The sequence below is a fragment of the Stylophora pistillata genome, chromosome 13, assembly GCF_964205215.1.
Source record: "Stylophora pistillata chromosome 13, jaStyPist1.2, whole genome shotgun sequence".
Classification (NCBI taxonomy): Eukaryota; Metazoa; Cnidaria; class Anthozoa; order Scleractinia; family Pocilloporidae; genus Stylophora; species Stylophora pistillata.
Window position 1 is genome coordinate 7,950,337 of NC_142531.1, and position 27,918 is coordinate 7,978,254.

General features: G+C 39.4%; 2 protein-coding genes and 1 long non-coding RNA gene across 4 annotated transcripts; 1 reads left to right on the top strand and 2 right to left on the bottom strand.

Annotated features, from left to right (window-relative positions):
• Positions 1 to 5,058: 5,058 nt before the first annotated feature.
• Positions 5,059 to 27,767, top strand: LOC111335456 (uncharacterized). Of its 2 annotated transcripts, XR_015994701.1 has the most exons (9): positions 5,059 to 5,676; positions 7,531 to 7,697; positions 7,793 to 8,249; positions 9,158 to 9,386; positions 10,168 to 10,376; positions 20,270 to 20,379; positions 20,902 to 21,025; positions 22,178 to 22,461; positions 27,232 to 27,767. It is a non-coding gene; the product is annotated as an uncharacterized LOC111335456 (long non-coding RNA). The 2 variants fall into 2 exon arrangements; XR_015994700.1 differs by having other exon boundaries at positions 5,096 to 7,697.
• LOC111335454 (uncharacterized) lies at positions 8,489 to 17,543 on the bottom strand. Its single transcript, XM_022941357.2, has 7 exons — positions 17,245 to 17,543; positions 15,601 to 15,879; positions 13,105 to 14,775; positions 12,071 to 12,358; positions 10,855 to 11,082; positions 10,232 to 10,399; positions 8,489 to 9,376 (listed from the first exon to the last, which is right to left on the bottom strand). The coding sequence occupies exons 1-7, from the start codon at positions 17,315 to 17,317 to the stop codon at positions 9,234 to 9,236; spliced, it is 2,850 nt and encodes a 949-aa protein (XP_022797092.2). The 5' UTR covers positions 17,318 to 17,543; the 3' UTR covers positions 8,489 to 9,233.
• Positions 18,604 to 26,315, bottom strand: LOC111335455 (glutamate receptor ionotropic, NMDA 2A). Its single transcript, XM_022941358.2, has 5 exons — positions 25,229 to 26,315; positions 21,854 to 22,458; positions 20,226 to 21,291; positions 19,558 to 19,721; positions 18,604 to 19,087 (listed from the first exon to the last, which is right to left on the bottom strand). Exons 1-5 carry the CDS (start codon positions 25,646 to 25,648, stop codon positions 18,640 to 18,642), a joined length of 2,703 nt encoding a protein of 900 aa, XP_022797093.2. The 5' UTR covers positions 25,649 to 26,315; the 3' UTR covers positions 18,604 to 18,639.
• Positions 27,768 to 27,918: the final 151 nt, after the last annotated feature.

Here is a 27,918-nt window from a genome sequence, read left to right on the forward strand (position 1 = left end):
GCCAGTTGTCAGCTTGGAGAATTTCGTCGTGACTCGTTAGTTTCTGGACAGTTGTAAGGTAGTGAATGCTTTTAAACCTGTAATACTGCCACCAGACTAAAAATAAAACTTGTCTAATTTTTTTTAGGGGAAACACTATAAGTTAGAAACAAGTAAATGCTTGGAAGGTCCTGCTGATCCGATCAGCAGTGGAGAATAATCACCCAAGCACTTCGGCGTCTTTGATGTTTTTGCTGATTTTCCAAGTTTTTGCCTGCTGGAAAAGTTGGGGTTGTACGGGTCCGCAAATGATCTCAGGACCGCAAATGATCCCCAAATTGGACCGCAAATGATCCCCAAATTGGGCCGCAAATGATCCCCAAATTGGGCCGCAAATGATCCCGAAATTGGACCGCAAATGATCCCCAAATTGGACCGCAAATGATCCCCAAATTGGTCCGCAAATGATCCCCAAATTGGACCGCAAATGATCCCCAAATTGGTCCGCAAATGATCCCCAAATTGGACCGCAAATGATCCCCAAATTGGACCGCAAATGATCCCCAAATTGGTCCGCAAGTGATCCCCACACCGAACCGCAAATGATCCCGACTAAAAAATAAGGAATGGCATGGATGCTGAAATAGTATGGATAGGGAATTGGCGTGAACAGTGATTATCATGGCTCACAACTAGCATCTTTTCCACACTTTGGGCTGAATTTTTTTTATTAACTCTAACAACTGACAAATGAAACTGCTGATCTGAATTGCAAGCCAGAAGTTTTGTTTTCTTTGCAACCAGAATCCCTTTAACAGATTTTTTTTAATGACGCAATATACGCCCTGTATCTCTCCTCAGCTATACATGTTATTTTGGTGTTACAGTATCTTCAAATCAAATCTAATCAGTCCATTAATGCCATACGAATGATAACAACAGCAGCAACAATAACAAGATTTTAATGTTTTAGATAAGATTCCGTCCAACATATGCAGCGCTGCTTGCTTTTTCGTTGCCATGTGTGTCTTCAGCTAAAGTTCCTAACTAAAACTCCTCCAGGAGGCAACTGTTGCAAAAAACGCTGTCGTCTGAATAAACCTGTAACGCTCCACCTTCACCGCTCTGAAAGACACCGTGTGAGTAACAATCAAACTGCCTTCCACTTCTGGGGAAAATTTCTTTAGTTATTTTCCCCTCGCCGTATTGCTGCTTTAATTCCTGAACAACTGCTAGTTGGGAATTCTGCGATGCTGTTGGTTCCAGGCTATGGTAATGAAGCTCAACTTCATGGCCTAGCAGGGCCATATCCCCACTCTGGGTACAATTTTTAACGAGGATGCTGAACAAAAGACTTTTATTTCAACAGGCAATCGGTGAAATCAATTGCGGAAATTTAATTTTTTTTTTTTGCAGCTATCATACTATGTGTGCATTTTAATTCTCTGTTGTCCTTGTGATTTTGACATGCTCGATTTCCCTGAAATCACACGTGCACCGGAAGCATTGGTCATATGCAACAGAAATGAAATCCGCTTAAGCATGTTCTCCAACGTTCTACACAATTAACAGAAGATTCGCAGCCCACGGTCACAACAAATGTCTTTAGAAAATTATTGTACTACGCTAAAGGTCTTGAAATGGACAAAATCTTTGGCCCTTAAAACGGAGTGTGTTACCGGCTGACAGAACGTCACGCAATGTCAATTTCGCCAGTCGCCAGTATTCGTGAACTTTCTTTTTTAACTGACTGTCCCAAGAAAGCAGATTCTGGTTCGATGCTCCATTCATTTTCGTTTTCCAGTTTGGTTTTGGACAGTTCCAATTAAGTTGACCTGGAGATTGTAGACAGAATTTGAATTTAGCTACGTGTAGAAAAGTTGCCTAAAAATCTAAGAGTACTGTGTAGGATGAAATTGGCAATTCAAGATTTCGGGAACCCTGAATTTTTCTTCCAATTTTCCTTTTTAGGAGCTGAACATTATCAAGCTGCATTCATAAGATAAGGTTACAAAACTTTTCCTAATCAAAGTGAGATTTCCAAATTCGGACAACAACTGAATTTTCCTAAATAAACAGTCTTCTATCTTTGTAATTATTAGCAGTCGGAAAAAATTTAAAACGTATCATATTATTTCCAAATACCCGCCATGGTTAATGAGTAAAGGCTCCTAACAGTAAAGGACACTTTCAGAGAACCATGAATTCTAAGTCCGATGATTTAATAATAATAATAATAATAATGATATAAATGATAATAATGATAATAATAATGATAATAATAATGATAACATAGTTTATTTCTGACCACTTGCAGCCAGTGGCTGAATTACGGGTACAGTTTTTAAGGTTGAGAACAGACGTCAGCATATCAGAAATTGTCCCTAATGTAATAATTTGTTCATCGTCAAAGAGAAAACGATACTTTGAGGAAATTGACCTGATTATGTCGCCATGTAGGGTCGGCACTCATAAAGGGACTAGTAGCAGGGACTTGTTTCATGGACTAGCCCGCGGTAGGATTTACACCAAGGGACCAGTTGCCGGGGACAAGTCCATTGGAGGGTTAACACGTTTTGACCTGTTACACGTCGAAATAGCACAATTTAGTTGATTTTAACTGAATTGGAAGTATTTGCATTGGTTCAAGGTAAAATTCTTAAGCTGGAATCTTAAAGTGCCCATGAAGTAAAAATTTCTTTTGCATAATTTTGTAGCTTATTATGAATGTACATGAGATGCTTAACTGCCAAGCCGTCACTGGCGAATATCACTGGAATATCACTGAATATCACTGGCGTCAAGATCGACAAGCACATTAGCTGGCACAACCACATCGAATACTTGATTAGGAAGCTGAACTCTAGAATTTATCTGTTAAAAAGAGCGAATGGCTACCTTGACCTCCACTGCAGAAAATTGTTATTTAATGCGCTTATTAAGCCTGTCTTTGAATATTGCTGTTCGGTTTGGGGTAACGCCCCTAATGACCAATTGTTAAGAATACTTAAAGTGCAGAAACGTTGTAGTTGGTTAATATTAGATGCTAGTTTTCACAACAACTCGGTTCAAATGTTCAAGAAACTACAATGGATGCCAATCGATGGTGTAATACGCATGAAGAAATTGTGCATGATGTTCAAAATTGTGAACGGAGAGTGTCCGCATTATTTTACAAGCTATAGAACTTATGTAAAAAACACCCATTCTTATAATACGCGAGCTTCTTTCTATGATCATCTCGCCATGCCGAAATGTCGCTCCAACACAGGCCTTCGAACATTTCATGCGAGTGCCACATACTTATGGAACCTTCTGGACGACAAATTTAAAACTGTTACAGATGAAAGCAATTTTAAGAAACTTTTAGTGAACAATTTTTTACAAAGTAATTCAGATCGTGAACATTTTACTATCTCTAGAACGTTTCGAATATATTTATGTGCATGCTGTTCTTGATAATCTAGTTTTTACAATTCTTTTTAATACAGCCCACAATGTAAACTACTGGGTTACCAGTAATTGTGTTAGCTATTAAAGTTTATTAAAGTTTATTAAAGTACTATTCACTGGTTATTTAAGACAAAACATCAGTTCGGGAAACTGCCCGCCATTCACATTAGTTCCATTAGTCACGTGGGTTGTCACTGGTAATGAATGTGAAAGTTACCCCTGAACACTGAACAGAACTGACACCGCCGAATCCACGCTTAAATGAAGGACCTCTTATTAAAGCAATTAAACGGTATCGGGTGTTTTTCTTTAAAATGATTTCCTTGTCAAAACTCATTTCAAAAACCACTGTAACAGAATTTCTCGCTCTGCAATTGTTTTGTGAGTACTGGTCCAGTTGTCAAAGACGTCAGCACTGTCTCAGATCCGACCATCATGATTGTCAGCTTGAATTCTACCGAATAAGCATTGTCCTCTTTACCGAAGAAGTGTACTACACACAATGAAATGTCTTTGTCTCACGGTAGAGAAATCGGTGACATCAGGATCGCAACCATAACTCCATCTACCATTCGGTAATGATTTGAATCTGCCACATCGTAGAATTACATGGTTAGAGACAAATGTTCTTGTCTCGGGAAATCCCGTTGGAGACTCGGAGACAGAAGTTAGGTGTTTGACAAGACTGACAGTTTCTTCTTTTGTCAGAATATCACTGGTTAAAACAACGCTTGAGAAATCCTCGAGTTTCATTAATAAGAAGCGCAGTGCCTTAACTGTTAGTTCTCCAATAACTTTTCTTTTTGTGGCACAATTCGCCTCTAAACCCTCTCACATTCTTCAGTGGCCCACAAGTCAACAGCTTTAAACAGATCTATCTCTTCGATCGTCAAAAGTGTCTCGTGTGAGTACTTCCATCTTTTTTTTTTGTTGTCGTTTTTTTTGGGGGGGGAGGGGGGAGGCGAACAATTTTAAAAGATTTGCTTATTGAAGAATAAATTTTCTTTATTCTATTACTTAAAGTAGTAGATTTTGTAGGATGTTTGTGTGCAAGATTTTATTTCAGGGACCCTCAAGAGTTATATTCGTCATCTGGTAATCTGCTAATAGATTAACTGACGTAAAAGATTGTTTTTTTTTTCGCTACAGGTTTTATCCATCTAGGAGGGAACGACGAATGTTCTGTCATGATTAGATGTACTTCGCTCCATTTCTAAAAGTCAAGGAAAGGTAATAATCACTGAGATAATTGACACAAAAACAGAGTAGAAGAGATGCCATCAGCAACAAATGTTACCTTTTTAAGCCCAAATTGTTTTGTACAATTGCTGAGCTCGTTGATTGTTCCATCAAAGTTGTGTAGAATGCTGAACCCTCCGATAAAGCGTTTGAAAGGAAACAAGTCAACCTTTATTATGCCTTCAGGCGATGATTGGCGAAATATTCCGTTCCTTAGAGCATCGATAAGTTCTCTTTCAGCCCCGGCTATATTGCTCTGGTTTCACACCCTCTCGCCTACGGTACACCCCTTCTGAATTTGCGAGGTTAAATTAGTTAAATCGATTCGTTGTTTCAAGCATATATTCTCCAGGTTAGAAGCTGGAACCTTAGATAAGGTAAGTCGCCTCAAAATACAGCCCAATCACTCCACGAGTTTCATGAACCCTTGCTTTTAGATATCAAGTCGTCTAAACAGTAACCGGCAGCAAGTCATCGAATGTCCCATTGTGGTTTATGATTTCAAGTCTTCATTAAACTAAGATTTAATGTACATTCAGCAAACATCTTCTTTTTAGTCGGGCAACCGACTGGAGGTTTACCATCGGGTTTCTCCACAAATCTCCGTCACGTGCAATGGGGAATACCGCAGACACGTAATAATTAAGGCGCAACCTTTTCTGCACGATCTCGAAGATGGCGGATATGTCGAATGTGTTAACAATTTGTTTCATCTTTCTACGCTCAAACATACAGACCCACACACCGTTCGCGGCAGACCCTCTCTAAAAGATGGCGCGTGTAATGAGCGTATATTTCGAACCGGTCGTTCCGCGAACTCAAAATAGCAAAAGAATCAAATGATTTAGCGAAGGTCTCTCTAGAATCAAACCAGAAATCGAATGAGTCATCAGTGAACAGAAAATGTGGACAGAGAGACAGGAGAACATTTGCTGATAAATACAAGGTGCCTCGTGATCAACCTCTGGGAAACGACAACAAAGATGCCATGTTGGACTTTCATCAGTGAGGATAGACGTAATTGTTATATTTATGTGACTTCTATCATGATTACTTAATTTTGTTATGCTTTTGCTCAAACGGAGTATATTATCTGTTGTTATTTTTTTGTTCGTTCTATTAGTTATGTCGCTTTTGTGCGAATATTAAATTCACGTATTTGTTACGCAGGAATGTTTGTTTGGTACCAAACAACACGGTGTCAAATGAATGTGAATAATGTATAATTTTGGACAAAGTAGTAGCGCCATGCAGACAACAAAAGTGTGACGAATCAGAGTTGTGTGCACAACAAAATGATGTTGCAAAGGAAATAAAGAATGCAAAAGAATTCAGATCTCATCAGGCGGTGTTTGTTAATCGTTTTGATATTAATAGTGTGATTCTTAGTAATTGCAGAATATCAGTACAGTATGTCTACAGAAGGGCTTTTGAATCACTTGTCACAAAATTAGTCTTTATTTATTCTGACAATAGAATGTAAATGGTGTCAGTGTCTATTATACTGATAATGGGGGTTATGAGATATTTGATTATCATGCAAGAGACGAATATGGTAGAAGCCATCCCTCAGGTACATGTGTACTATGAGAAGTACCATCTGTTCAGGGCTTAGTACAGTATTTCCAGACTATACACTCCCTCAGGGATGATTATGAACTCAGAGGAGTGCAGATAAGTACATATGAAATAACTGCAGTGAACAGTTTGAGAGAAGAACACAACTGCTCTTGAAAAAAATGCTCTGCTGTAGGGCTTTATGCAATGTGTTACTAATTGACAAAGTCTTGTAGTTATTAGAATTCCAGAACCCTATGTTGCATAGCTGACCGAGGAAATAAATTATATCATAACATGAGTATCAACAGGAATCTAAAAAGGGAAGATTTATACACGAGTCTTAATATTTGTGGAGTTGAGATATCAGTCCAAATTAAAGCTCAAAGCTATGGGATGTTGTCCAGTGGTTTGAACTATAAAAAAAAAGTTGGAAAACTTAATTTTCAACAACTACAGTTGACATACAGGGTTTTTATAGTGCCTTGCAAGTTACTGTTAGGTATTACTTGTATTTTTCAACAAACAGTCAGAGCAAAGTACATGTTGTCCTTATTGACCTATGAAGATACTTGTGAACTTGCAATACAACAAATGAAAACAGGTGGTAAACCATCATTAGAACTAGCCATAGATGCAAAAAGCTCTGCCTGTGACCTGGCACTGGTTATGAAGGGACATCCAGATTTCACAAGATCATAATACTTGACGGTCATTTGAAAAGTCATACACCGTCAACTGCTGGAAAAAGGCTTTCACTCACTAATTTAGCGACAGAATTTTTTGATAAACAATATATGATTTTCTGGATTGCTTGTGCTCATTAGAGAGGCAGACTCAAAATCAAGCAAAATTAGACGGCAAAAAATGATCATGAAATCTGGTTTGGTTAGGAAACAGAATGTGCACCACTACGTGGTGACACGTAGTCTTTTGTGCCCTACAAAAAGATCCAAAAGTAGTACATCTAGGAAGCTGGTTAGCAGTTTCGGCCTGAGCAGGCCTTATCGCCGTGACGTAGCTGATCAGCCAATGATCAAAAGACTAAAGGAATATCGATTATTTTTAAAACCGGTTTTTTAGGTCAGTACTTTAATCTATCTTCATTCTCCTCTACTTGTAATACGTACACTGGCTGATTTTATATCTCTTCCAAACAAATGTAGATATCTTTATTACCTCGTTAAATTATCTCGTGAATTTTATATGATCTTTATATTTTGTATGCTACAGATGCTTTATTGTTTCCCTGTTCCAGTGCCTCTCTCAAATTACTTAGAGTACTTTTTGTTTTTTATGAAGAAACAACTGCATTTTTCGCTTGAAATTCTCGATAAGCGCAAGAAGAGTGTGCTTGTTTCACTCTATTTGGATCTTCTAAGTGGGATTGCTTGGGAGTTCATTTAAACAATGGTGGACAAGAGAAGGGTTCAAGTCGTAGGACAAAGAAATGAAATTGCAGAACGAAGGTAAGCCACAATAAGCGACAAAAGGAGGTGAGTTAATTTCTCCAAGAAAATGAGTCTTTTTTTGTTAAGGTCACATTTTCTCTTTATGCTGCCAGGTTTCCTTTTTCAATGTTGTACACAACAAAGCGGCCAAGAGTGGGGTATCAGCGGAATCTAATCAGCAAGAGGTGCAATTTGTCCAACGTTTAGAAACAAAGGCAAATGTCTCCAACTTTGTGTCGCTTATTGTTGCAAGAACGACATTTCCATTATGGGCATTGCAAACCATGCTTATCATTAGTAGGGGTTGAACTTGTGTGTGGAATTTGACTGTGGAACAGGAATATAAATTCCTTTGAGGTTGAAAAGTAGCACCCAATGCCGTCAATGAAGATTTAATAGAAGAAGGAATGGTGCACAGTCGAAGATTTTATACCAGGGGAAAGTCAGAGCAGCGGAGAATATCACGTCTACCCAAAACTCCAAAGCGCCACTTCCCTATCAAGTGAGCACAAAGGCTACAAGGTTGATAAGTGAATCTGGAACTAAAGAACAGCCAAGGAGTTTTTAAGGGTAAGTACAGGACGAGCATTTTTCATATTGGGACATAACCTGGTTCATATTCGGGGCAGATTCACTCGTATGGAATATCCTCTTCCCCCACCCAGAATAGCCCGCTATCAGGTTCCATTTTAAAGTTTCGTCATTATTAAAAAAAAAAAAAAAAAAAAACATGAAAAGGTGGACAACCAGGGGTATCCATCAATAGCTTTCTGAAAGTCTTCCTCATACGACAAGGAAGAAACGGAGACTTTCATAAAAATCCACTTTTATTTATACGGTGTATAAAAAATATCCTCCCAAATAAGTACTTTGAGCACAGACACTCCATCTTCAAAGAATTCGTGGTTTTATCTACTCTTCTAAGTAATAACAAAGTACCAAACTTTTTAAATCTACACCCAATTTCCTGAGAAATTCTGAGTATACTTCCAAAGATGTACGAACCCTACCCCATCCGGCCAAACGCAATACAGGAAAAGAAAATCAAATAACGAACTAAGTAGAAGCCAAGACAAGAATATGCAACTTGTGCGCAGCGCAAGAAAATGCAATCGGTTTTGGACTTGCTTCTTACTGTTTCAAATAATTTAACATGTAAGTTTTAACTGCTTTTGACCTACTCTTTTGAATCAAGAGGAGAAGAGCTATTCTGTAGATACAATACATCTGACTCTGTCATTTCATCTGCTTTACACGTGTTTGGCTTTCAAAGTGCTTTTATCTTAAATGCATTGCGGTGGTTTGGTCATGTTCATGCGGAATTTGTAATTTCTTGTTCAGAGTAACTAGACATTTACTTGATACGTACTCAGAGAGATATAGCAAATTCATGATAGTCAAATAATTACTTGATATACAAATGACGCACATTGTATGCATGATGAAAGGTCTGTGACTTCATTTCTCGATTTTTTAAGATTGTGTGGAAGGCAGCTCTGTGTGAATTTGAACTGTATTCGTGGAGTTCGAGTTCTTCAGCAGGTCTTCGTTACTCTACCCTCGAGCAGCAGGATTACAGCATCTCTGTGGACACCAGCCCATACAGATTTTGGTGCAGGTAGCGGGGCATTTGGACTGACCAGGAGAGTTTGGAAGAAAGCTTCTTATCACTGGTGCTACTTTTTCGGTGTGTGGACCTAAGGCGAGGTAGATTTATAAATCAGTGTTTGTCAGATAGTCGTCTCTATTTAACAGTCATTCAGGTCTTAATCTAATCGCTTTATCGTGTTTTCTTTTAATACTTCTATTTTTTTAGGATAAGATTTAGGTTTTTTTTTTTAAAGTATTGCATTAATAGTGTACATTAAACTTCTTAGAGTTATTTCGGAAAATACAATAGTCTTTAATATAATCAGTTTTGCTAGTTTTCTGAAGTTTTCTGCAGTTTTCTGCAGTCGTACCACTTGTATAGACCAGCGAAGTCGTCGAATGTTTTATTTTTTTCACTGTACGGTTATTTGTTTGTTGAAACCATCAGAAATTTAAAGATTCTTGGTGTGCTACTTTGAAAGGCAGTCCATCACCATCGATTCCTTGAGCGTAGACTAGTGGTTTCTTCACGTGAAAACCGCAAAATTCTAGATTACTTACTAATCTGTTAAAGACGTTGAAAATGAGAGTTTTCCCAAAGAAACAGCCAAACGATATCGAAGTCTACTGCGTAATAGTGGGCCTTAAACCCTTAACTCCCTGAAGTGATTAACATGTAACTTCTCCCTATGATATCCATACATTATCCAGCAAACAGGTAATGAGAATACTCACACTTATCAGGTAGAAGTTGTTACCTTGATCTAACAACAAATTCTCGTAACTAATTTGGAAGGAAATGTGTAGCAGCTAGAGGGGAAAATTAGCACACAGATCTTGGGAGTTAGAGGGTTAACTGCCGTGTGATTGACATCCATTCTTTTATTTCACTCTTCAGTGCTTAAGAGTATCGATATGTTATACTCGAGCGTCATGGATAGTCTGCGTCACAATCACCTCACCTGATGGTTGGCAGTAGCCCCAACGTTTCTCTTTGTCATAATTAGGCGTGGTGGCGCACCAAGAACGATGAGTCTGCGGATCAGTTATACAGTGGTTCATCACCGCGCCGTGGAACACGAAAGGAAGAGCACAGCATTTACCACTGTAAGTTTTGAGGCATATAGACACTGAAATGTGACAAAGGGAGTGGTAAATACAGAGTTGTGGAGAGGGGAAGGGCAGATTTAGCGTTTTGACTCCCTACCCCCTCCCCCTGCTTTTACCCTACATGAAATCAAGCTGGGTGTTTTCTCGTTTCAAAATAAAAATTGCTCATTAAATCGTAGCTTCAAAACTGTCACTTCAGCTTCCAAACCTCTTGCTATTGTTTTAGATCGGTTTTTCATTCTTTTCAAATTTTTACCTTTGAAATCGGTGATGTTTATCTTATAAAAATCGAAGCGAAAAATTATCGGCATATTATTACAAAGACACAACAAAATTCTGCTACGTAACATCTTGTGTAGAAGCTTCACACCACCAAAGTAGGAGACGGGGACTAAATTCCTTCGAAGTTCCTCATTCATCATTCATAGCATCTACCCGCGTGACTGTATATCTGCTGTTATCATCATTTACATACCAGGACACGGTGTCTGAATACAAGTCCTGCTCTCGAGACTTTGTCCCTTGCAGACCTTTCCTAGTTTACACGTGCGTGTCCTCGTCTGCAAGCTCTTCCCGCAGGTGGCCCCACAGGGTCCAAATGCGGTCCACTGTGTAAAGTTATCATCTCCTTTTCCAAGCACGGCCTTTTTGGCTGCTTCCATGGACGATTTGTATTCGTCGTTTTCGCGGAGGTGCTCAATTTCTGCAAGAAAAATGTTTGAAACATTGTAGTCTACTGCGAGGATCGTGCATCATACGTATCTAATACCGCAGTTCAAAAAAAAATATATATATGAACTTTATATATTCATTGTATCTGATTTATCATCACGGGTTTATTACGAATCAACTTAACGGCCTGCTCCCAGTTGGCTTGTTAGCTCAATTGGTAGAGCGCTGCATTAGTATCGTAGAGGTCAGTGGTTCGAATCCCGTACAGGCCTGATTTTTTTCAGGTCTGATTTTCGCTATTGCATAGATAGCGCTCTCTACTGCGAGGATCGTGCATCATACGTATTTTAGTGTACCGTTCGTCATCACAAGATCTAACTCACTTCACGTCTACAAGTAGACGTTAAAAAGGTGAATTAGCCATTTAAAAGATTTACAGATGCAAACGTTTTGAAAGGCTTGACTATCGCTGTTTTCTCGATGCCGGTCTTCGATTCTCTCGAAAAAATACCAACCAGCCGATTCGTGGAGGAGTGCCGCGCGCAGTCTCGTGCTTCGAGAAGCGGCCTATAGTCGAGTCGAACGTTTCTACTGCTATGCTCTTCGTTGCAATAAAATGTCACTGACACAACCCTAATCATGGTTTTAACTTAAGCGAAGCGTTGCAGAATTAAAATTAAATTTTTCGCGATTCTGAGATATTTTCTCCGCACCGGTTGTTCTAGACAGGCCAATAAGCATGGACTCCATCTGTTGCAAGAGATCCTACTGATATGGCTTAGCATACCAACGCATTCTCTTAAGCCTAGTTAGTAATGGATCTGACTGCCAAATCGCAGGCTTGAATCTTCACTGGGTATTTAATATTTTTTCTTTGTCCCATGCTCGTGGTAAATCTGTTCAAATCATGTCCCTTAAATATCTTTAAGTTTAACACAATTTTCCTTGAGGCCACCTGGTCATTTATTTTGGCTAACTGAAGCCCTTCCCCACATCGAGAAAAGCATGCACTTGTTTACCTTTATTTCCTATCTGCCCATGGTGTGACATCACTACACTTCTAAATGGCATATCACAACCTCCTGGGGTGACGGCGATTGCGTTATTATTATTAAGTAACACTTCGTTGTCTCTGTCGTCAGAGTCACGGGCGTAGAAAATCACGTGGTGATGTTTTCGTGGATGTTTGAAGATGGTTTTGAGTTTGAAGGTCTCGGCAGTGACAAGGTAACCTTCTAACTTCATACTGGACACCAGTGTGATTGGTCGGCGGACTTTGTTGATGAACTTGAGACTGATGCACTTGTCTGAGGAAGGATGAAAATCATAGATGGATGAAATTAGATGGATGAAAATAGATGGATGACAATAGATGGATGAAAATAGATGGATGTAAATAGATGGATGAAAATAGATGGATGACAATAGATGGATGAAAATTAATGGATGGAAATAGAAGGATGACAATAGATGGATGGAAATAGAAGGATGAAAATCATAGATGGATAAAAATAGATGGATTTATGCGCAATATTCCTACACAGATTAGGACTTTCCTTAGATATAACTTCAGACTAATGTACTCGTCAGAGGAAGAATGAAAATTGATGGATGGAAATAGAAGGATGACAATAGATGGATAAAAATAGATGGATTTATGCGCAATATTCCTACACAGATTAGGACTTTCCTTACATATAACTTCAGACTAACGTACTCGTCAGAGGAAGAATGAAAATTGATGGATAGAAATAGAAGGATGACAATAGATGGATGAAAATAGATGAATTTATGCACAATATTCTTACACAGCCCAGAGACCGAGGGAATTGGGACATTCCTTGAATATAACCCCTATTTTGGTAAAAACTGGCGTGTTGTAAAGAATATAATGTTCTTGTATTCTGATATTATCAATACTGTTGTTCGATGGAGGTTAAGAAAAAGGGATTTAAAAAAATTATGACCACCAAAGCGGTTGCGAGTCCACGCACTATTTGCGCATGTCCCGCTGGTTCTACTGTCTTACCAATCTCAAACAAAATGATCTCACCATTTTCCGAGGTTTTGTTCGGCTCGTCGTCAAGTTTGGCTCTGCTTTTCCCTTGCTTGTTGACACCGTTTTGAATGTAATTATGGAAATTAGCGCTGTTTCCCATTAAACTCTGCTTTCCAACCGATATCAATCCTCCCCAAGATTTACCAGGGAATTGATAGCTGTTGAGCAGTTGTGGTGGACCTGGTTTATTCAACTGCTGACGTGGTAACTGTGAATTCGGAGTTTTAAATGCCAACTGATTTACCAACGGCCCACCTGGTGAAACAAGCGCAGGCGCATTGAGGAAATTATGAGGTGCGCTCAATATTTTTTGTGGTGGTATCTGTTGATTGAGATAATTCAAAGTTCCCTGAAACTGTTCCTGTTGTTTTTGTTTTTGCTGCTGTTGTTGTTGTTGCGGTTGTTGTTGTTGGCGAAACACAGGCCCTAGTCTTGTAAACTGTTGAGCTGAGTTTTGTTGTTGTTGTTGTGATTGCTGGCTCCTATATGCACTGTGGATGAAACCCAGTGCCTTCGCAGTTATCTTTGCTAGCTGATTAGGCAAAGTATTTGGAGTTGTTTTATCTTCATTTGGAAACTCGAAATTCAAAGTAAACTGTTGTTTTCCATATGGGTTCGGTTGATTTGTAGCTTGCTTTGACACAAACGATTGCAGTTGGCCTGTTGGATTTTTATTAAGTATGGAAAAATTCCCTTTATTCAGCGAATTAATTTTTGGTCGGGCAAACGGTTGTATTTTTCCTGCTATATCTTTGTTTGACACGATAGCATTTCCTTTAAGCTGAAGATTTGTTTTCATTTGCGCGAGCGACTGAATCTTTCCAGTTTGATTTTTATTTACTGCGGCCGTGTTCTCTCTCACCAGTGGATTTATTTTTGCTGTTATTGAAGAGGAACTTTTGCCAAGCCTGTTATAAAAGGTTGGATTGCTTTCCAATTTGTTTGTGGTTGGAGCTTCAAGCTTGTTCTTGCCTTTTCCTGAGAATCCATTTCCGGTGTCTGTAATCACAACTTCCTGCTTCTCCTTCTGCAGATCCATCTGTGGCTTTCGCGTGCCGTTCGTGACCTGCAATTCGAGCGTGACATCTGCACTTTTCAAGCCATGAAGTAGCCCTGTTCTGTTCGTTTGCTTTGTTGAATTCATCGTATCCGAGTCATCGTCAAATGTCAGCTCAAAGCTTCCGTTTTTATCAGCAGTTACGTTCGATAATGCTAAAGGCGCGCCGTTACTTTTACCAGAATTTGTCTTGTTTGAAAGCTGAGCGTCGTCAGTCTTATTAAATCTACCGCTTATTAACGAAACCCCTTTGGCAAGCGAGCCTCCACTTTCGTTCTTGGGAGTGTCTTTTCCTAGATTCTCCACCGAAACGTCATTTGAAATGATACCAGAAAAGTTTCGAACATTTGCTCTCGCCTCTGCACTTTCTTTCTTGGTTGGGGAGAGTTTTAACCTTTCTTTTAGATCCTTTTTGGTCGGTGTTTGAGCCACTGCCATGTAAAGACAGCCCAAAAGAAATTCGTGGCTGCCTATATCAACGTTCTTGGCAACCAGACCAAATTTACTGCTGGTGTCATGGCACATAAACCATCCAGGGTGGTTAAACAGCTCGTAAGCAGCGGCGCCTTTTGTTTGAGTTTTTCTTTCGATAAACGTAGCATCTTTCTCTGAGGATCAAATAGATTGAAACTGTCATGTGTTACGAGTACTTCCTTTCCGTGATCTCGTCTCTTGACTAAGAAAGGGATGCTTGACAGAGTGAGCCGATTTCCTTGATATGGGATGTTATTGTAGGGCTGTGTCTCACAAGGACTGGGAACTGCCGAACTCGATTGACTGAAATCAATATTGAAAGCGGTCTAGATTTTCCCATTTAGACCGGCATCTAGACCGGTCTAGAAAAAAAAAAAGGTACAAAGAATATAAAAAATTGGCATATAAGACACAGCCATATAATAAACATCTTATTAACCGAGCTAGGTCGGTCTGTATGGGGGAATCTTGACCTCGGTCGCTGGTACAGACTCACTGCGTTCGGTCTGCACTGGTGACCTCGGTCAAGATTCTCCCATACAGACCTCCCGCTCGGTTAATAAGAACTAATTACAAGCCGAGGGATGTGACAGTAGAGTAATTTGCCACAAGAAACAGAAGTCAAGATGTTGCTTGGAAATCGTTACCTTGACAGGGATTCGAGGAAATCTACTGTGGCAATTACACCACGACAACAAGGCGAGAAATGAAAAATTTCTCTGAATTTCTAAGAAAAGTCTTCCTAAGAAAATAGGGTATTTAAGTTTCTAAATAAACTGTTGTACTGCGTCTGGGGGGGGGGGGTGGAGGGTGGGGTATTGTAAAGAGTTTTTTTAAAGATGACTGTTCTGGAGAGTTCGCCCTTGGTCAGAGTGAATGAACAGTAACACAGGTTCTTGCGAATTGAACTAATTTTTTTGCTTAAACCTACAAATAGTAGCATTTTTATTTCATCTTACCAAACACTCCAGTGGGCTTATTCCTTTCCAAATGAAACTTGTAATTCTTGTATCGAAGGTAAAGTCCCGGATGAGTGGCAGACTCCAACGACACACTTCCGGGCACGTGTTCGAACCCTGGCCTATGGAAACGGAACGAGTCGGCTCTATTACCGAGAAAGGCGGACCTCTGATTCGCCACGATTCCTTTACCAACTTCTTGGGGGACCGGGCCAATCCCGGCGTCACTTTGTTGAGGGGAGGGTGGGAACAACTTAACCACTGTGAAATTTCTGCTAGCTGAAGAAAGCATTAAAAGTAACTGAGTGAGTAACAGCAGTTTCACCATAATACTTGTATAACAGACGGTATGTTTAACGTTATGAAGGAGAATAGACGCAATGTGGAGAGAGAAGCGTGAAGTGCGAATCACGCGCGAGAGGTGGAGGGAGACTCGACCTTCGCGCACGTTACGCGCTCGTTTCGTGCTTCTTCCTAAAAACTCTTAATATAACTAACACTATTCAAGCTATTTTTAATGTTAATTCGATAATCACCTTTTTTCTCGATAATGGCAACGGTAAGTTAATTTCGTTAGTCTGAATTATCATAGGAAGTTTATGCTATAGCATCAAACTCAACACCCTTAACATGGTGAACTTGCAAAGTGTCATTAAGTCAGATGTGGTTTCAATTGAGAAATTCAAATTCTTACCGAGTCTGATACAAAATTAAATTGTGTTAAATTGAAATTTTTTGAAAGTTGCCTTTCGAATCATGATTTCTCTCAAAAAGAGAATCGTTGTTACTTAAAGGTGAATTTTGGATTTCGTTCGCCATTTATAATCTGTAGACAGTGCTTTTCACTTTTCAACAAGAACCAGACGCTAAAATGGATGTTATCAAATATTCATCGCGGTCTCCATCCCTTGTTTTGTATGGTGTGTTTTTAAACGCTTCTGATGTGACATGATCTCTGACATTTCTAAACAAACATATCCTAATATATATAAAAAAGATTTTTCATGCTCTCCTATAGGTAAATGAAGAAGAGAATAACTTGAGTACTCTGAAACATTAGATATCCCGAGCGCTTTCACGATAAACGCCGCAAATGTTGGGCGGACCAGCTTGAAATCGGTTTTAAATCCTTAATTTTTTTTCCATGAAAATAGAATTTGAAAATTTTGTTTTTGAAATGGAATTTACAAATAGTATAGCACAGAGGTATCGTTTGGAATAGTTCCGAGTGATTTACGAATCGAAACTAAGGAGCAAATTTGTGCGCTCACCGCACTGTTCCACAATGTTAAAACCTAATGAACTCATGAATTTGTTTGCATTTAACACTCGACGAATTGCTACATGTGAACCCTGATTTCACATTTGAATTTGTTTATTTAGGTTTACCCGCTTATTAAGAATGAAAAACAAAACAACAGTGTCTTGATCTTTTTCTTGTTTGATAATGCCTGGTTTGAAAAGTGCGAAGTGGTTTAAAAAATGCAGCCATTTTCATGACAAAATGATGAATCTTTGTAGGCGGACCGTCTACAAAATTGTCACAATTTCGAGATCAATTCGTGAGATAATTTGCGAAATATTTAGAAGGAATTTGAATATTTTTCACGTAAAAACCATGAAACAAGTCCCTCGTTTTCTTACCTGGTAAAGCAGTCACCGTGAGCTGGTAAACAAGTACTAAACACACGGAGAAGTGAACCCGCCGATAAACCATTTCTTCAATTCTACGGTTGTTTCGTGCCTTTAACAATTGTTCACTACTATTGCTTCTTCGTGATTCGAGGAAAAATCATTTCTTGCTGCCCGCGCCTCTGTCAGTGAGGGCGAACTTTAATTCCAAAACCTGAATTTGCGCTCTAAAATACCTGTTAAATTTAAATGAAAGGTCAAGGTTTTTTTCTCAACCTGACGCGATTCCAACGGGTGAACAAACAATGACTTTTCTACCTGTTGCTTTGGTTTGCAAATTGTGCCTTAGGCTTGGAGCATCAAGGAACTGTTTTTTAACCTTTTTGTATCTTATTACCCTGGTATTGCGTTTTACTGTTGAAGTAAACTTGAACTTTTATGAAATTGAAGCTGCCTCCTCGACTTTAAGGAGACCCTTTGAAAGTTTGAATTTTTAATTAGATCAGTCACAAGTGAGAAATCTCAGGGTTATAAAAAAATCGTAGAATCTTCAATATTCTCAATAGCGCGTTAGTTATACGCTCGATGTCAGTCTTGCAACTTTATCTTAACTCAATTAATTAAGCGAGAGTTTCTCTTTAGGGACCCTGCACCCACAAGTGGTTAACGCGATACGTGAATGGATGCACCGTTGATTATAGTTACACCATTCAAATTTTCACATTTTAGGTATCTCTTTGATATCTTAAAAGTAAGGGACACATTTTAACAAGTATCCTTGGAAGCACCCACATTTAACCACACGCTCTAGTTTGTTTAGATTTATGTTGACAAATGAGACGAGCAACCAGTCGGTCGGTGGTCGTGCTGTCGTACGGTCGGTTGGTCGGTTGGTCGGTTGGTCGGTTGGTCGGTCGGTCGGTTGGTCGGTTGGTCGGTTGGTCGGTTGGTCGGTTGGTCGGTCGGTCGGTCGGTTGGTCGGTCGGTCGGTCGGTTGGTCGGTCGGTCGGTCGGTCGGTCGGTTGGTCGGTTGGTCGGTTGGTCGTGGGTTGGGTCCCTCCTTCGTTCTGTTGTTCGGTCGATCGGTTGGTTTAAAGTTCGTCTATTCTTTGTGACAGTCACCAACCAAAGTCCTTTCTCACAGGGAATCACTTTCGCCCACCAATTTAGATATTCGCTTTTACGCTCGGGCACAATCCCGTTTTTAATGAGGATCTCGAAAGCTGAGGTGCTCTAACTTTGAGCTCTGTGATTACAGAGGTTAAGTCAACAATGCTTTTAGGTTAGAAACTCCAACACAGACCACCTTTGATTCTATACAAATCATTCTTAAAACATGATTTTTTACTTATTTCTTTATCTAGACAAAGGTCAGGCCGTAAAAAACGATAGCATTTATTTCATAATTTAATTATTTAGAATACTAGTCATGGACGAACTGTCGGGTAGTGACATAACATTTTGCGTTTTTCCACACTGTTGTGGACTGAAGCTGTTTCTAGTTCTAGTTATTTTGCGATAAACGACAATTTCGGCCAACATGAGAAGAAAACATCCACAACAAATCATAGCGGTGTTGAAAAAAAATCCGCCAAACTCGCCAAGTCCCATTGGACGGGCAACCATGGTTTGCTGCGAAACTTTGCATCGAGACGTCGTCCATTTCTCAAATATATGCGGTATTGTGTCATGCGCGTTGAGTTTGTGAATCGCGCGGGAAATTTGACGAGTCCACGATGAGTTCTTTTGCAGTGCGAAGGCTAAGCCAGATAGTTCAAAAGGCACACCGTCCTCTTTGATCTCACAGTTTGGATCGTCGTCAGCGCCTGTTTCGGATATGAAAGCTGTCAGCTCTCTGAAAGAGGAAAAAGTTATGTCTTCTTTGGCTGAGTTTAAAGAAAGATTCTCAACAGTTTTTGCAACTGTGTCGAACAAATTAACTCTGAGTCTCCCGTGAAGATTCAAAATATTACCAGGTTTGCAGTCGAATGTTCTACCAACTGGGCTATAGAGAAGTCTTTCGCAAATAAGTCACATACATCAAAAGATGATTTTGATTCCATTTAGAAGGGGCTAGTTAAAAATACTGCTAACACAACCGGCGTTTGAGTTGCTTTAGTCCAACCCCTTCTCTCACTCCCTCCCCAGTTTGAAAGACCTTTGTAGTGATAGAAAAATTCAAAGGCACAGCTTAAACCGCAATTCAGAATGATACTAATGCTAAACCTCCTAAATGTGGCCTTCGCACCAGGGACACGGATAGGAATTACCACCCAGTAATTCAGTACCATCTATGAGGCCAAAAATTTTGTTTAGACCTCTCACCCTGATCGAAGTTTTTTCAATCCATCCGAGAAGGTTTCCACGTTGTGGTCTTTCATGTTTTCGTGGATCTTCCTCAGCCGGGCACTCTGACTCTTTCTAAAGAAGTCCTCTGTACTTGTGTCTTTTATTGTTGCAAATATGAACCCTTTCGGAGGATCCACCAACTGTGTAAAGTGAAAAGGCAAATGTGAAAGATACAAACTTTATTTTGGCAAGTCTAGGGGTACCTGAAAACCGAACGTCGTTTCCTCTTCCTGTTACTTTAGGCGGACTAAAAGTGCTTTTTAAGAGCCATGGATAGAGAAGTGTTACGAGTCCTCTACCCCATCCACCTTATAAAGGAAACCTCGAGATCACGTAGTTACTAACATAACTCACGCTGGCTTCTAAATTGAAAAACCGACCCCTTCGGAAGCTACTGTGTACATAAAACGTAAATTAAAAATTAACCTCGACATTACATGTGTGTGTATGTGTGTTAGGGGGAGGGGAGAGGGGGAGGGGGTGAACACAATTTTTTGGTAGGCCGTTCCTGCGTCGACAACCAAGTGGCATTTGTTGGCAAGTCATTCGATATATCATCACTTTTTCTCGAACACGGGGATCACATGCACAATGCCTTTAGTACCTCCCATCTCCCCTCTCAAAGTTACCTCCTATAAACGCACCTTGTCGTCCGCAATCCCTGACACGATATTTGTTTCTTCCACAGTGACAAGAGAAGCCAACAAGTTTGCAGTGTACGAGCTGACGAGAACGAGGGCCGCAAAGTTAGCTACCACCATCACACTCGGAACTGCGTACGTCTTGGCCTGGATTTTGGTGAGTGGTACATGAAATATATTTCCATAAACATACGCCATGTATTCGAAAGGTAAAAGATATGCACTCTTATGATTCCTATAGTAATACACTTTCTCAAAGACCCAACTCGTGACTGCAACCGCACAAAATGCAATCAAACACATAAGCCACAGTTCCGTACTGAAGGATTTCATTAATCTCATGTCACTTATGATCTGTGCAAAATTTTTGTTATTGGCTTCAAACCGCCTCACTAAGAACATTAGCGCCGTGTCGCTGTACGGGGTCGTGAAGCTGACGTACTTCGAACGTTCTTCGGTAATTGTAATAACACCGAGAGCAAAATCGGCGGTCCCTCGGTACACGTCCCCGATCATCCCGTTCATCTGTTTTGTTGTCGAATCCACTGAGCCATATTTTCCATCTTTGACTAAGTAAAGGTCAAATGAAAAGTCTTCGATTTCTTGAATCTTGATTAAAATGTCAATCATAACACCATAACAGCACTGTAATCTTGAGGAACCTTCATTGCGTTTCCAGAACCCTTCATTATCCGGAAACAAAGTGTCATTATCCTTAAGAAATTCCCTACATGGAACAGTGTTTTCCGGACAGCTGGTGCCCATTCTACTGCTGTAATCTACGTCATGGATCGCCGTAAAAGGTGCATGTTTGACGGTAACTATTCTTAAGTGGCGCGGTCTTGGAAGGTCCGTTGGTAGAAATGCCTCAAAATTATGGGGGCTATTGTACAGGGTCATTTCTGGACAGGCATATCCTAATACGTGCCAATATTGATCCGCCTCGTCGTGTTTTAAATCGTGTAATCGCAGCGCCTTTATTAAGGCGAATTTGAAGGAAGTACGTTTTCCATTGTTACTAAATTGAACAAATCCCGTCTGGCCAGTAAAACTGCGATGCACCATCTCCCTGTTAATTATTTCAAAGTGCGTTATTCCGGGCATAAAATATTGTTTGGTTGAGTGCCGACAGAAATCCTGAAATTCAGTTCCCTTGTTCCAACGCGAGTTGTGTTTGCTTTAAAAACACGTACCACCTAACCCACCAATCGAAAACGACCGATACTTGATCTTCCGTGTTTTCCCGCGCTTCGCACATTTGTATATTTACTTCGAGCTCTGATTGGTTCGTTGTGATATTACCTTTATTCTTATTGGCTGTTTTGATCAATTTAGACTTGTATTCGCTGCGCTCAGTCGAAAAGTGGGACACAGAGGTGGTAATAGTTTTTACTGTTGTCAAATTTGGTTTTCAATCCCAGCGGGGTTCTATTTTTTTAATCATGAGTATTACTATTCGTTCCCGAGAACGCGTACTTGTTGAGAAAAGCGCTATAACAGGGCAAAAAGCAAACTCTCATTCATATGGTTAATATGTACCAAGCCTTCTATCCTGAGTTTTTTTTTTCTTAAAATAATTATCAGGTAGGGTCTATTAGCACAGTGAATTCATTACACATGTAGATCGTTACCTGTAGAGTTGTCTTTTGAAAGCGGTAAAAAGCCCTCCCTGTAAACAGTCCAGTTTATTGCAATGTGTTAACCAATCCAGTGAGCTCTTCAATCCCAAGACGAACAACTCTACTGAGTCCTGCAACAGACCTTTATATAGCGAGACCATACTTGCATTTCCAGTTCCTTGAAACATTTGCACGCCAAACGAACCCTCAGGAAAAGCATTAGCGTCGATAGTAACAGCTTTGTGCGTGAAGATCCAGTAAACGTCACGTCTTAAAAGTTTTAAGCTTAGTTTATTGGCGAGAGATATTATAGCGGTACTCTCATTACTCTGACAGTGAACAACAACTAAACGCACACCGCTGTTACTGATGGCTGCCAGACCTGTGCCTAGGTCTTCCAATAAGCTGTTTTCTCGGAGGATAATGCATCTAGGAGAGGTAGCCTGGTGACCAATATTCGCTGTGTACTGCAGGAGATAAGAAAGCAGCGCGTCGTCACGTGATTTCTTTGTAGTGATGCAAACAAATCGACTCTCCTCAAATTCTAGCATCAGGTCCACGATGACGCCGGCTTGGAGAGCATCTGATGGAAGTATTGATAGGTACAACGAGCTTTCCTGGTGAGTTACGAAACGTTTAGAAGATTTTATTTGGTTTATTACTGAGAAATCAGAAGGGTGGTTGTCATATTTATGAGGAGATGAAATGAGAGTTTTTGCAGTGCTTAAGATGTTCTTAGAATAAAATAGCCTCTGCTATTGGGTGCGGGAGACAAATCGGAGCAATTATTTGTCAATCAATAATTACATCTCCCTCCTACTAGGGCTCAATATTGCATCACCCCCTGCCCCCCTCCCTCCACACACAATGAGATTGTAGTGTCTGTTTAGAGGTAAAAGCTTAAACAAAACACAAAGACCTTAAACGGTCTTTATACTTTGTTTTAAATTTAATTTCTTCGTTGGTGTGTTTTTAGGAAAAGGAGTTTACCCGATTAGAATAAGTTCATCATTTAATCTTTCACATTTGCGCGCGCTCATTCTACATGAATGCAGAGGCCTACAAATGTCCCCCTCTTTGGATTAAGCACTGAATCTATTTGTGAAAAATACATAGACACTGACTGATTCCTAGAGCAGAAAGAGAAATAATTAACGCTGAAAAACATATTTGTAATAAACGATTTCCTCCAGTCTAGAAATTTTAATCATCTGAATAAAAACCAAAACTGAATATATAACTCGAACGCGATTGGGTATCACCAGTCTGCTTTGAGCACTAATCATAGAAAATTCTTTTGCCCATATCTTGTCGCGGTCAAAACAATTCTCGACTCGTTCAATTGTTTTTCCCTGTGATTCAAGTTGGTAGTCATAATTCTTAAACTTCCAGCAGGGTTTGATTCGTTTTAAACTGCAATCATTGTAATCTACACGTCTATACAAAGGATGTTGCGTTTGAATTGAGTGGAGGGAGCCCGCCCCGTTTGATTTCAAAATTGAAGTTCATCTTCAGTTGGGTATCTTTCAATTCCCCATGAACTAAGATTTTTTCATTTTCTTGCTTGTGAACAACTGGTGAACTTCAAAACAAGCTTTCTCTCACCAAAATCGCAAAATCACGCGAACAATTTCAAAACTTTGCATGATGTCGGATAATCCTTGTGTAGCGTCTGTATTTTGCCATGTATCTATAGTCAAATCATTTGCAGCAATCCAATTACAGTGGGAGTAATATTTGGGTTATTGTATGATGAACTATGCGGTTAGATGGTAAAAAATTACTTGTCTAATCTTTTTATGTAGGATCCATATCGACTGCCTTACGAAAATCTACGGTTAAAAGGTGCAAAGGTTTTGAAATTCGAAATAAATTCAAGAAAGAGTCGCTTGCCGATTCAGCAGACATTTTAAAAGCAAAAGTGATTTTCTCAGCCGTGATAATTTTCCCCGGAAAGTACTCTGAAAAAAGGCTTTTGTCGTTGTAGGAAAAGATTTTGTTATGGCTGAACGAAAGAAATTTCCCGCTGATCGTCGTTGAGAAAGTTAGTATGTGGTGAAGCGAATCTTAAAAAAATATTACTTAAGCCCTTTTCATCTTGAAAATGACAACAACTTATAGCACAATTAAATATTTACAACTCCCAAGTCGAAAAGGTGTTTGTGAACCCTGAGGCAAGTAGTTTCAAATTGTATTACTCTGATGTAAAAGCTGATTTCGTATCTTATCCCTTTTCAGGAGATATCCTTCCATTCCGAATATGATATAGATTTATATCAGCAAATATTTCCCTGTCTAAACACGATAACAAGGGGGTCTGCAAAGTTTTACCTTTTAAGTACGGTTTTTTGAATAATTGAACGGGAAAAAACTTGCGAAACACTTGGATAAAAACACCGAAAATGGTTCACTAAAGAAATGGCATTTATATGAGTCAAACATGTCACCACCGCGTGCTTCTAATGAATTTAGAGAAAATGGTGTTTCATTGCTTACAAACAGTATATTGATGTCTCTGCTTAAGCACTTTGTACTTGGAGGATGTAGGATAATTTACCGTGTTTACGGTGCAGCATGATGAAAAATTGCCGCCAAGTACCATAACATATCATTGGCAGTTTCTTTTGTCAAATTCAGCTTTAAATTAACGGCCCGGATGTAATATTTTAAAGCAGTTTTACTCCTTTATTTAAGGCCTCGTCGTTGATGTGTTCAAATGTCATTTATTGTTGGCTGTTTGCATTACTTAGCGGTTTCGTGAGACGCATCCGTTTTGGTATTGTATTGTTTATTTTTACTCTTTTTTCATCCAACTTAAATGCAAATTTCAGAAATTCTCTCAGGTTTGCCACATAAACTTACTTGCTATTTCGCTGTGGGAGACTAAAAACATCAATTCATTTGATTTCAGGCCAGTTTGTGAATGCAGTACGAGGAAATCTCTAGAAAATCGCTGCGAAGCATGTCAAATCGGAAATCCCCTTCGAATTGCTCCTTAAAAAGTGCGCGCACACCGCTCTAATTAAAGTCGCATGGTTAAAGCAAGTCGGAAGGAATAAATTTTAATCTTGATCAAATTAGAATTTAAGCTTTAACTATAATTTGAAAGTGTTTGTCATAATGAGGAGTTTTGAAAAGTCGTGCAAGTGTTAGAGGAAGAAGTCAATGGCATATCGTAACTAAAGCGACTCTTACAGAGATATTGACACTTTCTCCTTTGAATAGAGCCTTTGGTGTAACAAATCGTCAATGCTTTAATAACGACTTCGTCCCTATGCTCTGCCAAATATTGATACGGGGAATTATTGTCATTTAGGTGCCTTTAATTTGCAAGAGAATATGAAAAACAAAACATGTTTTGTGCACTTGAACTGTTTACCCCCTTACCTGATAGGATTTGTAGAATTCTTCTGTTAAACTTTGAAGCCCAATAATTGGAATAGCACTCTTACTCAATACGTCCACAAGTACATAATTTTTCTTCGGCGGTAGAAAGCTTATGACCATACTCGCATTTTGTTCGATGATGTGTTCTTGTATTTTTCGCCACAATAAATGCGGCGTTTCTTTTTGATTCCATGCTAATGCAGTCCCTTGCAAACTCAAGAGAGACGAAACATCCGTGTAGCGCTTTAGGATGTGCTCAAAAGTTGAATTCAGATCATGTCGTTGAATTTCCTCGGAGATAAAGACGAACTTCACAACTGGTTGAACTGCATGAGTCGTAATCGTATTAATACTGCCACACAGACATTGAAGAAGCGAAATCGACACTATGTAAGTCTTGCAGAAATTCTGAAACATCATCAATAAAATGGTGCTAAATCATCAGATGACAGGTACAAAGGCAAAATATTAACTTGGAGGCTCAAGGATTCGCCATAACACATCCTTAACCCCATTACCAACTGATACATACGAAGCGTAAATCTTTTTTTTCCAGATAGCAGATCTTGACGAAGGCTTTACTCCAGGTTTTCAATCGTAAGAGTAGATGGAAAAATCGCGTAACAAATGTATCTTTACAATAGATTCATGTGCACATAACGTAATATTTGTCTTCCGAACAGGTGAACTGTTTCTATATTAAATTCATGGACTTTTCTGTTCGTTCGATTTTAACTACAATTAAAAGGCTTGGAAGCGCCGTCCTCAGTGCTATCACTTCTCATAATATCTTCACAGCGATTGGCGTTGCTGGCGAGAAATGCTATACGTTGATGTGGCGATCGCAATGCTATCCTCAAAGAATGCGAACCCAATTATCTTTTTCAACACTTCTCATTTTTTACAGTCGTCCTGCCACTTGGTATGAAGTTGCCCGTTCGGGCCATGTTGTGTATTTGGCACAATTACCTGACAAAACCGCATACAGTGCAACGGTGTATATAAAGACTAACAAATAACATATGCTGGCAAAAATGAACCGGAAATTATCCGAGTAATAGCATCCCCTTCGGTTTCGTGAAACTCTACGCTTGAAGACAATCGCTGCAGTTCTTAATTTATGCGCATACCACTCTTCAAAACTGTGAAACACCAAGTACTTTACTATATTTTGGGAAAAATTAATTTAAATTCCAATGTGGGCCCGTTTAAAAGCGCAGCATGACTAGCCACATAATTGTAAACATGTCAAAAAGTAGTGCGCATTTGCAGCGAGGCATAATCTATTTGAGTTTTTGAAGTTCCTTGTTTGGATCACTTACAGAACAGCACTTATTTTTCACTAAATTTCATTTCCGCCTGCTCGAAAACTTGATTTACGTTTGAGTAGTCTCCGCCTCAGTTTTGTTTTACACATCCACGCTATATAAATTATTCAAAGTCAGTAAAGAAATTAAATCGTCACTTGTTAACGTTAACAGGAAACAATTCTGCAATGAATATTCCGGATCATTTCTGACTTGTTTCCGATTTTTATCGGAATCCAATTACAAACAAGCGCGGTCACTGCATAAAAGTGAGATTATCTCGTTCCCAGTGAGACGCTTTACTGCCTAGCAACATCTGAGCTTTAACCGCTTACTCTTCATCAAAAACCGTACGCGTGTCACCATTTGGATTCTTGAACATCCCCTTATGAGTTCATATTCCTTATGTTAGGACCCTTCTGGCTATGTTATCTTAAGAGTTCCTTTAACCCTTAAAATTCCGAGATCTGATTAATAATTCTCCCCTCTAGCTGCTACACATTTCCTTGTAAATTGGTTACGAGAATTTGGTGTTCAATCAAGGTAACAACTTTTACCTGCTAAGTTTGAGCATTCTCACTACCTGTTTGCTGAATAATGTATGAGAATTAAGAGAGAAGTTACATGTTCTGGGAGTTAAAAGGATTCATTTTCAAGTGATCGGTTCTCATTAATTTTTTTTCTCTATTATAATAGTTCCCCGTATGCCAACGACAGCCCGCTGTGCCGACAATTGTCCCTAGAAGAACCGCGCATGGGTGTAGAATTAGATACCGCCAAAAATATAGAAGAAAAGGAAAGAGAGACGGGAAAGAGATGAAAGAAAGAGGCTTTACATAAAGTAAAGTAAAAGGACAAACAGTCGGATTGAGATATTTTTTATAGAGGTTCTCCAGTTTGTGTAATGTATCTTGGCCAAGATATTTGTTTCCTCGACATTTCTACAATTTCTGCTGGTTTTGGTGAGAAATTATTTTAACCACAGCACAAGAAGTAAAAGAGATAAAGCTTTCTGATATTGGAATCTACAACATTTAATTTCATCAAAAGTTATTGAACAAGAGTGGCTGTTAGTTTCGAAACGCGTAGCTCGTGTACATTTTTGTTATGTTTGTTCCGGTATATTATTTCTTCGTAGGTTAATGATTATTACTTAATAAGTTTTTTATTTCAATCAGTTTCATTTAAGCGCATGCACTAGATATTATATTTGGCATAGGGTAAAATATGGACTGGACTGGACTATTTTTTTGACGATTTTTTGAACCATTTTATAAGGGGGAGGCACACCATTAGTACTCAGGGAGGGGTGGATGCATTCGAAAATTACTGAGGGAGGGGTGGGGGAAAAGTGTTATTACTCAGGGAGGGGTGGTAGGTGGT

Coding starts and splice junctions, on each gene's coding strand:
- LOC111335455 (XM_022941358.2), bottom strand. CDS start 25,648: ATGATGTTTCAGAATTTCTGCAAGACTTACATAGTGTCGATTTCGCTT. Junction 22,459..25,228: donor AATTCTACAAATCCTATCAG/GTAAGGGGGTAA, acceptor GTAACTCACCAG/GAAAGCTCGTTGTACCTATC. Junction 19,088..19,557: donor TTGAAAAAACTTCGATCAGG/GTGAGAGGTCTA, acceptor TTCCTCTTTCAG/AGAGCTGACAGCTTTCATAT.
- LOC111335454 (XM_022941357.2), bottom strand. CDS start 17,317: ATGGTTTATCGGCGGGTTCACTTCTCCGTGTGTTTAGTACTTGTTTAC. Junction 15,880..17,244: donor CACGGTGACTGCTTTACCAG/GTAAGAAAACGA, acceptor TGCTTTCTTCAG/CTAGCAGAAATTTCACAGTG. Junction 10,400..10,854: donor TATTCAGACACCGTGTCCTG/GTATGTAAATGA, acceptor GTCACATTTCAG/TGTCTATATGCCTCAAAACT.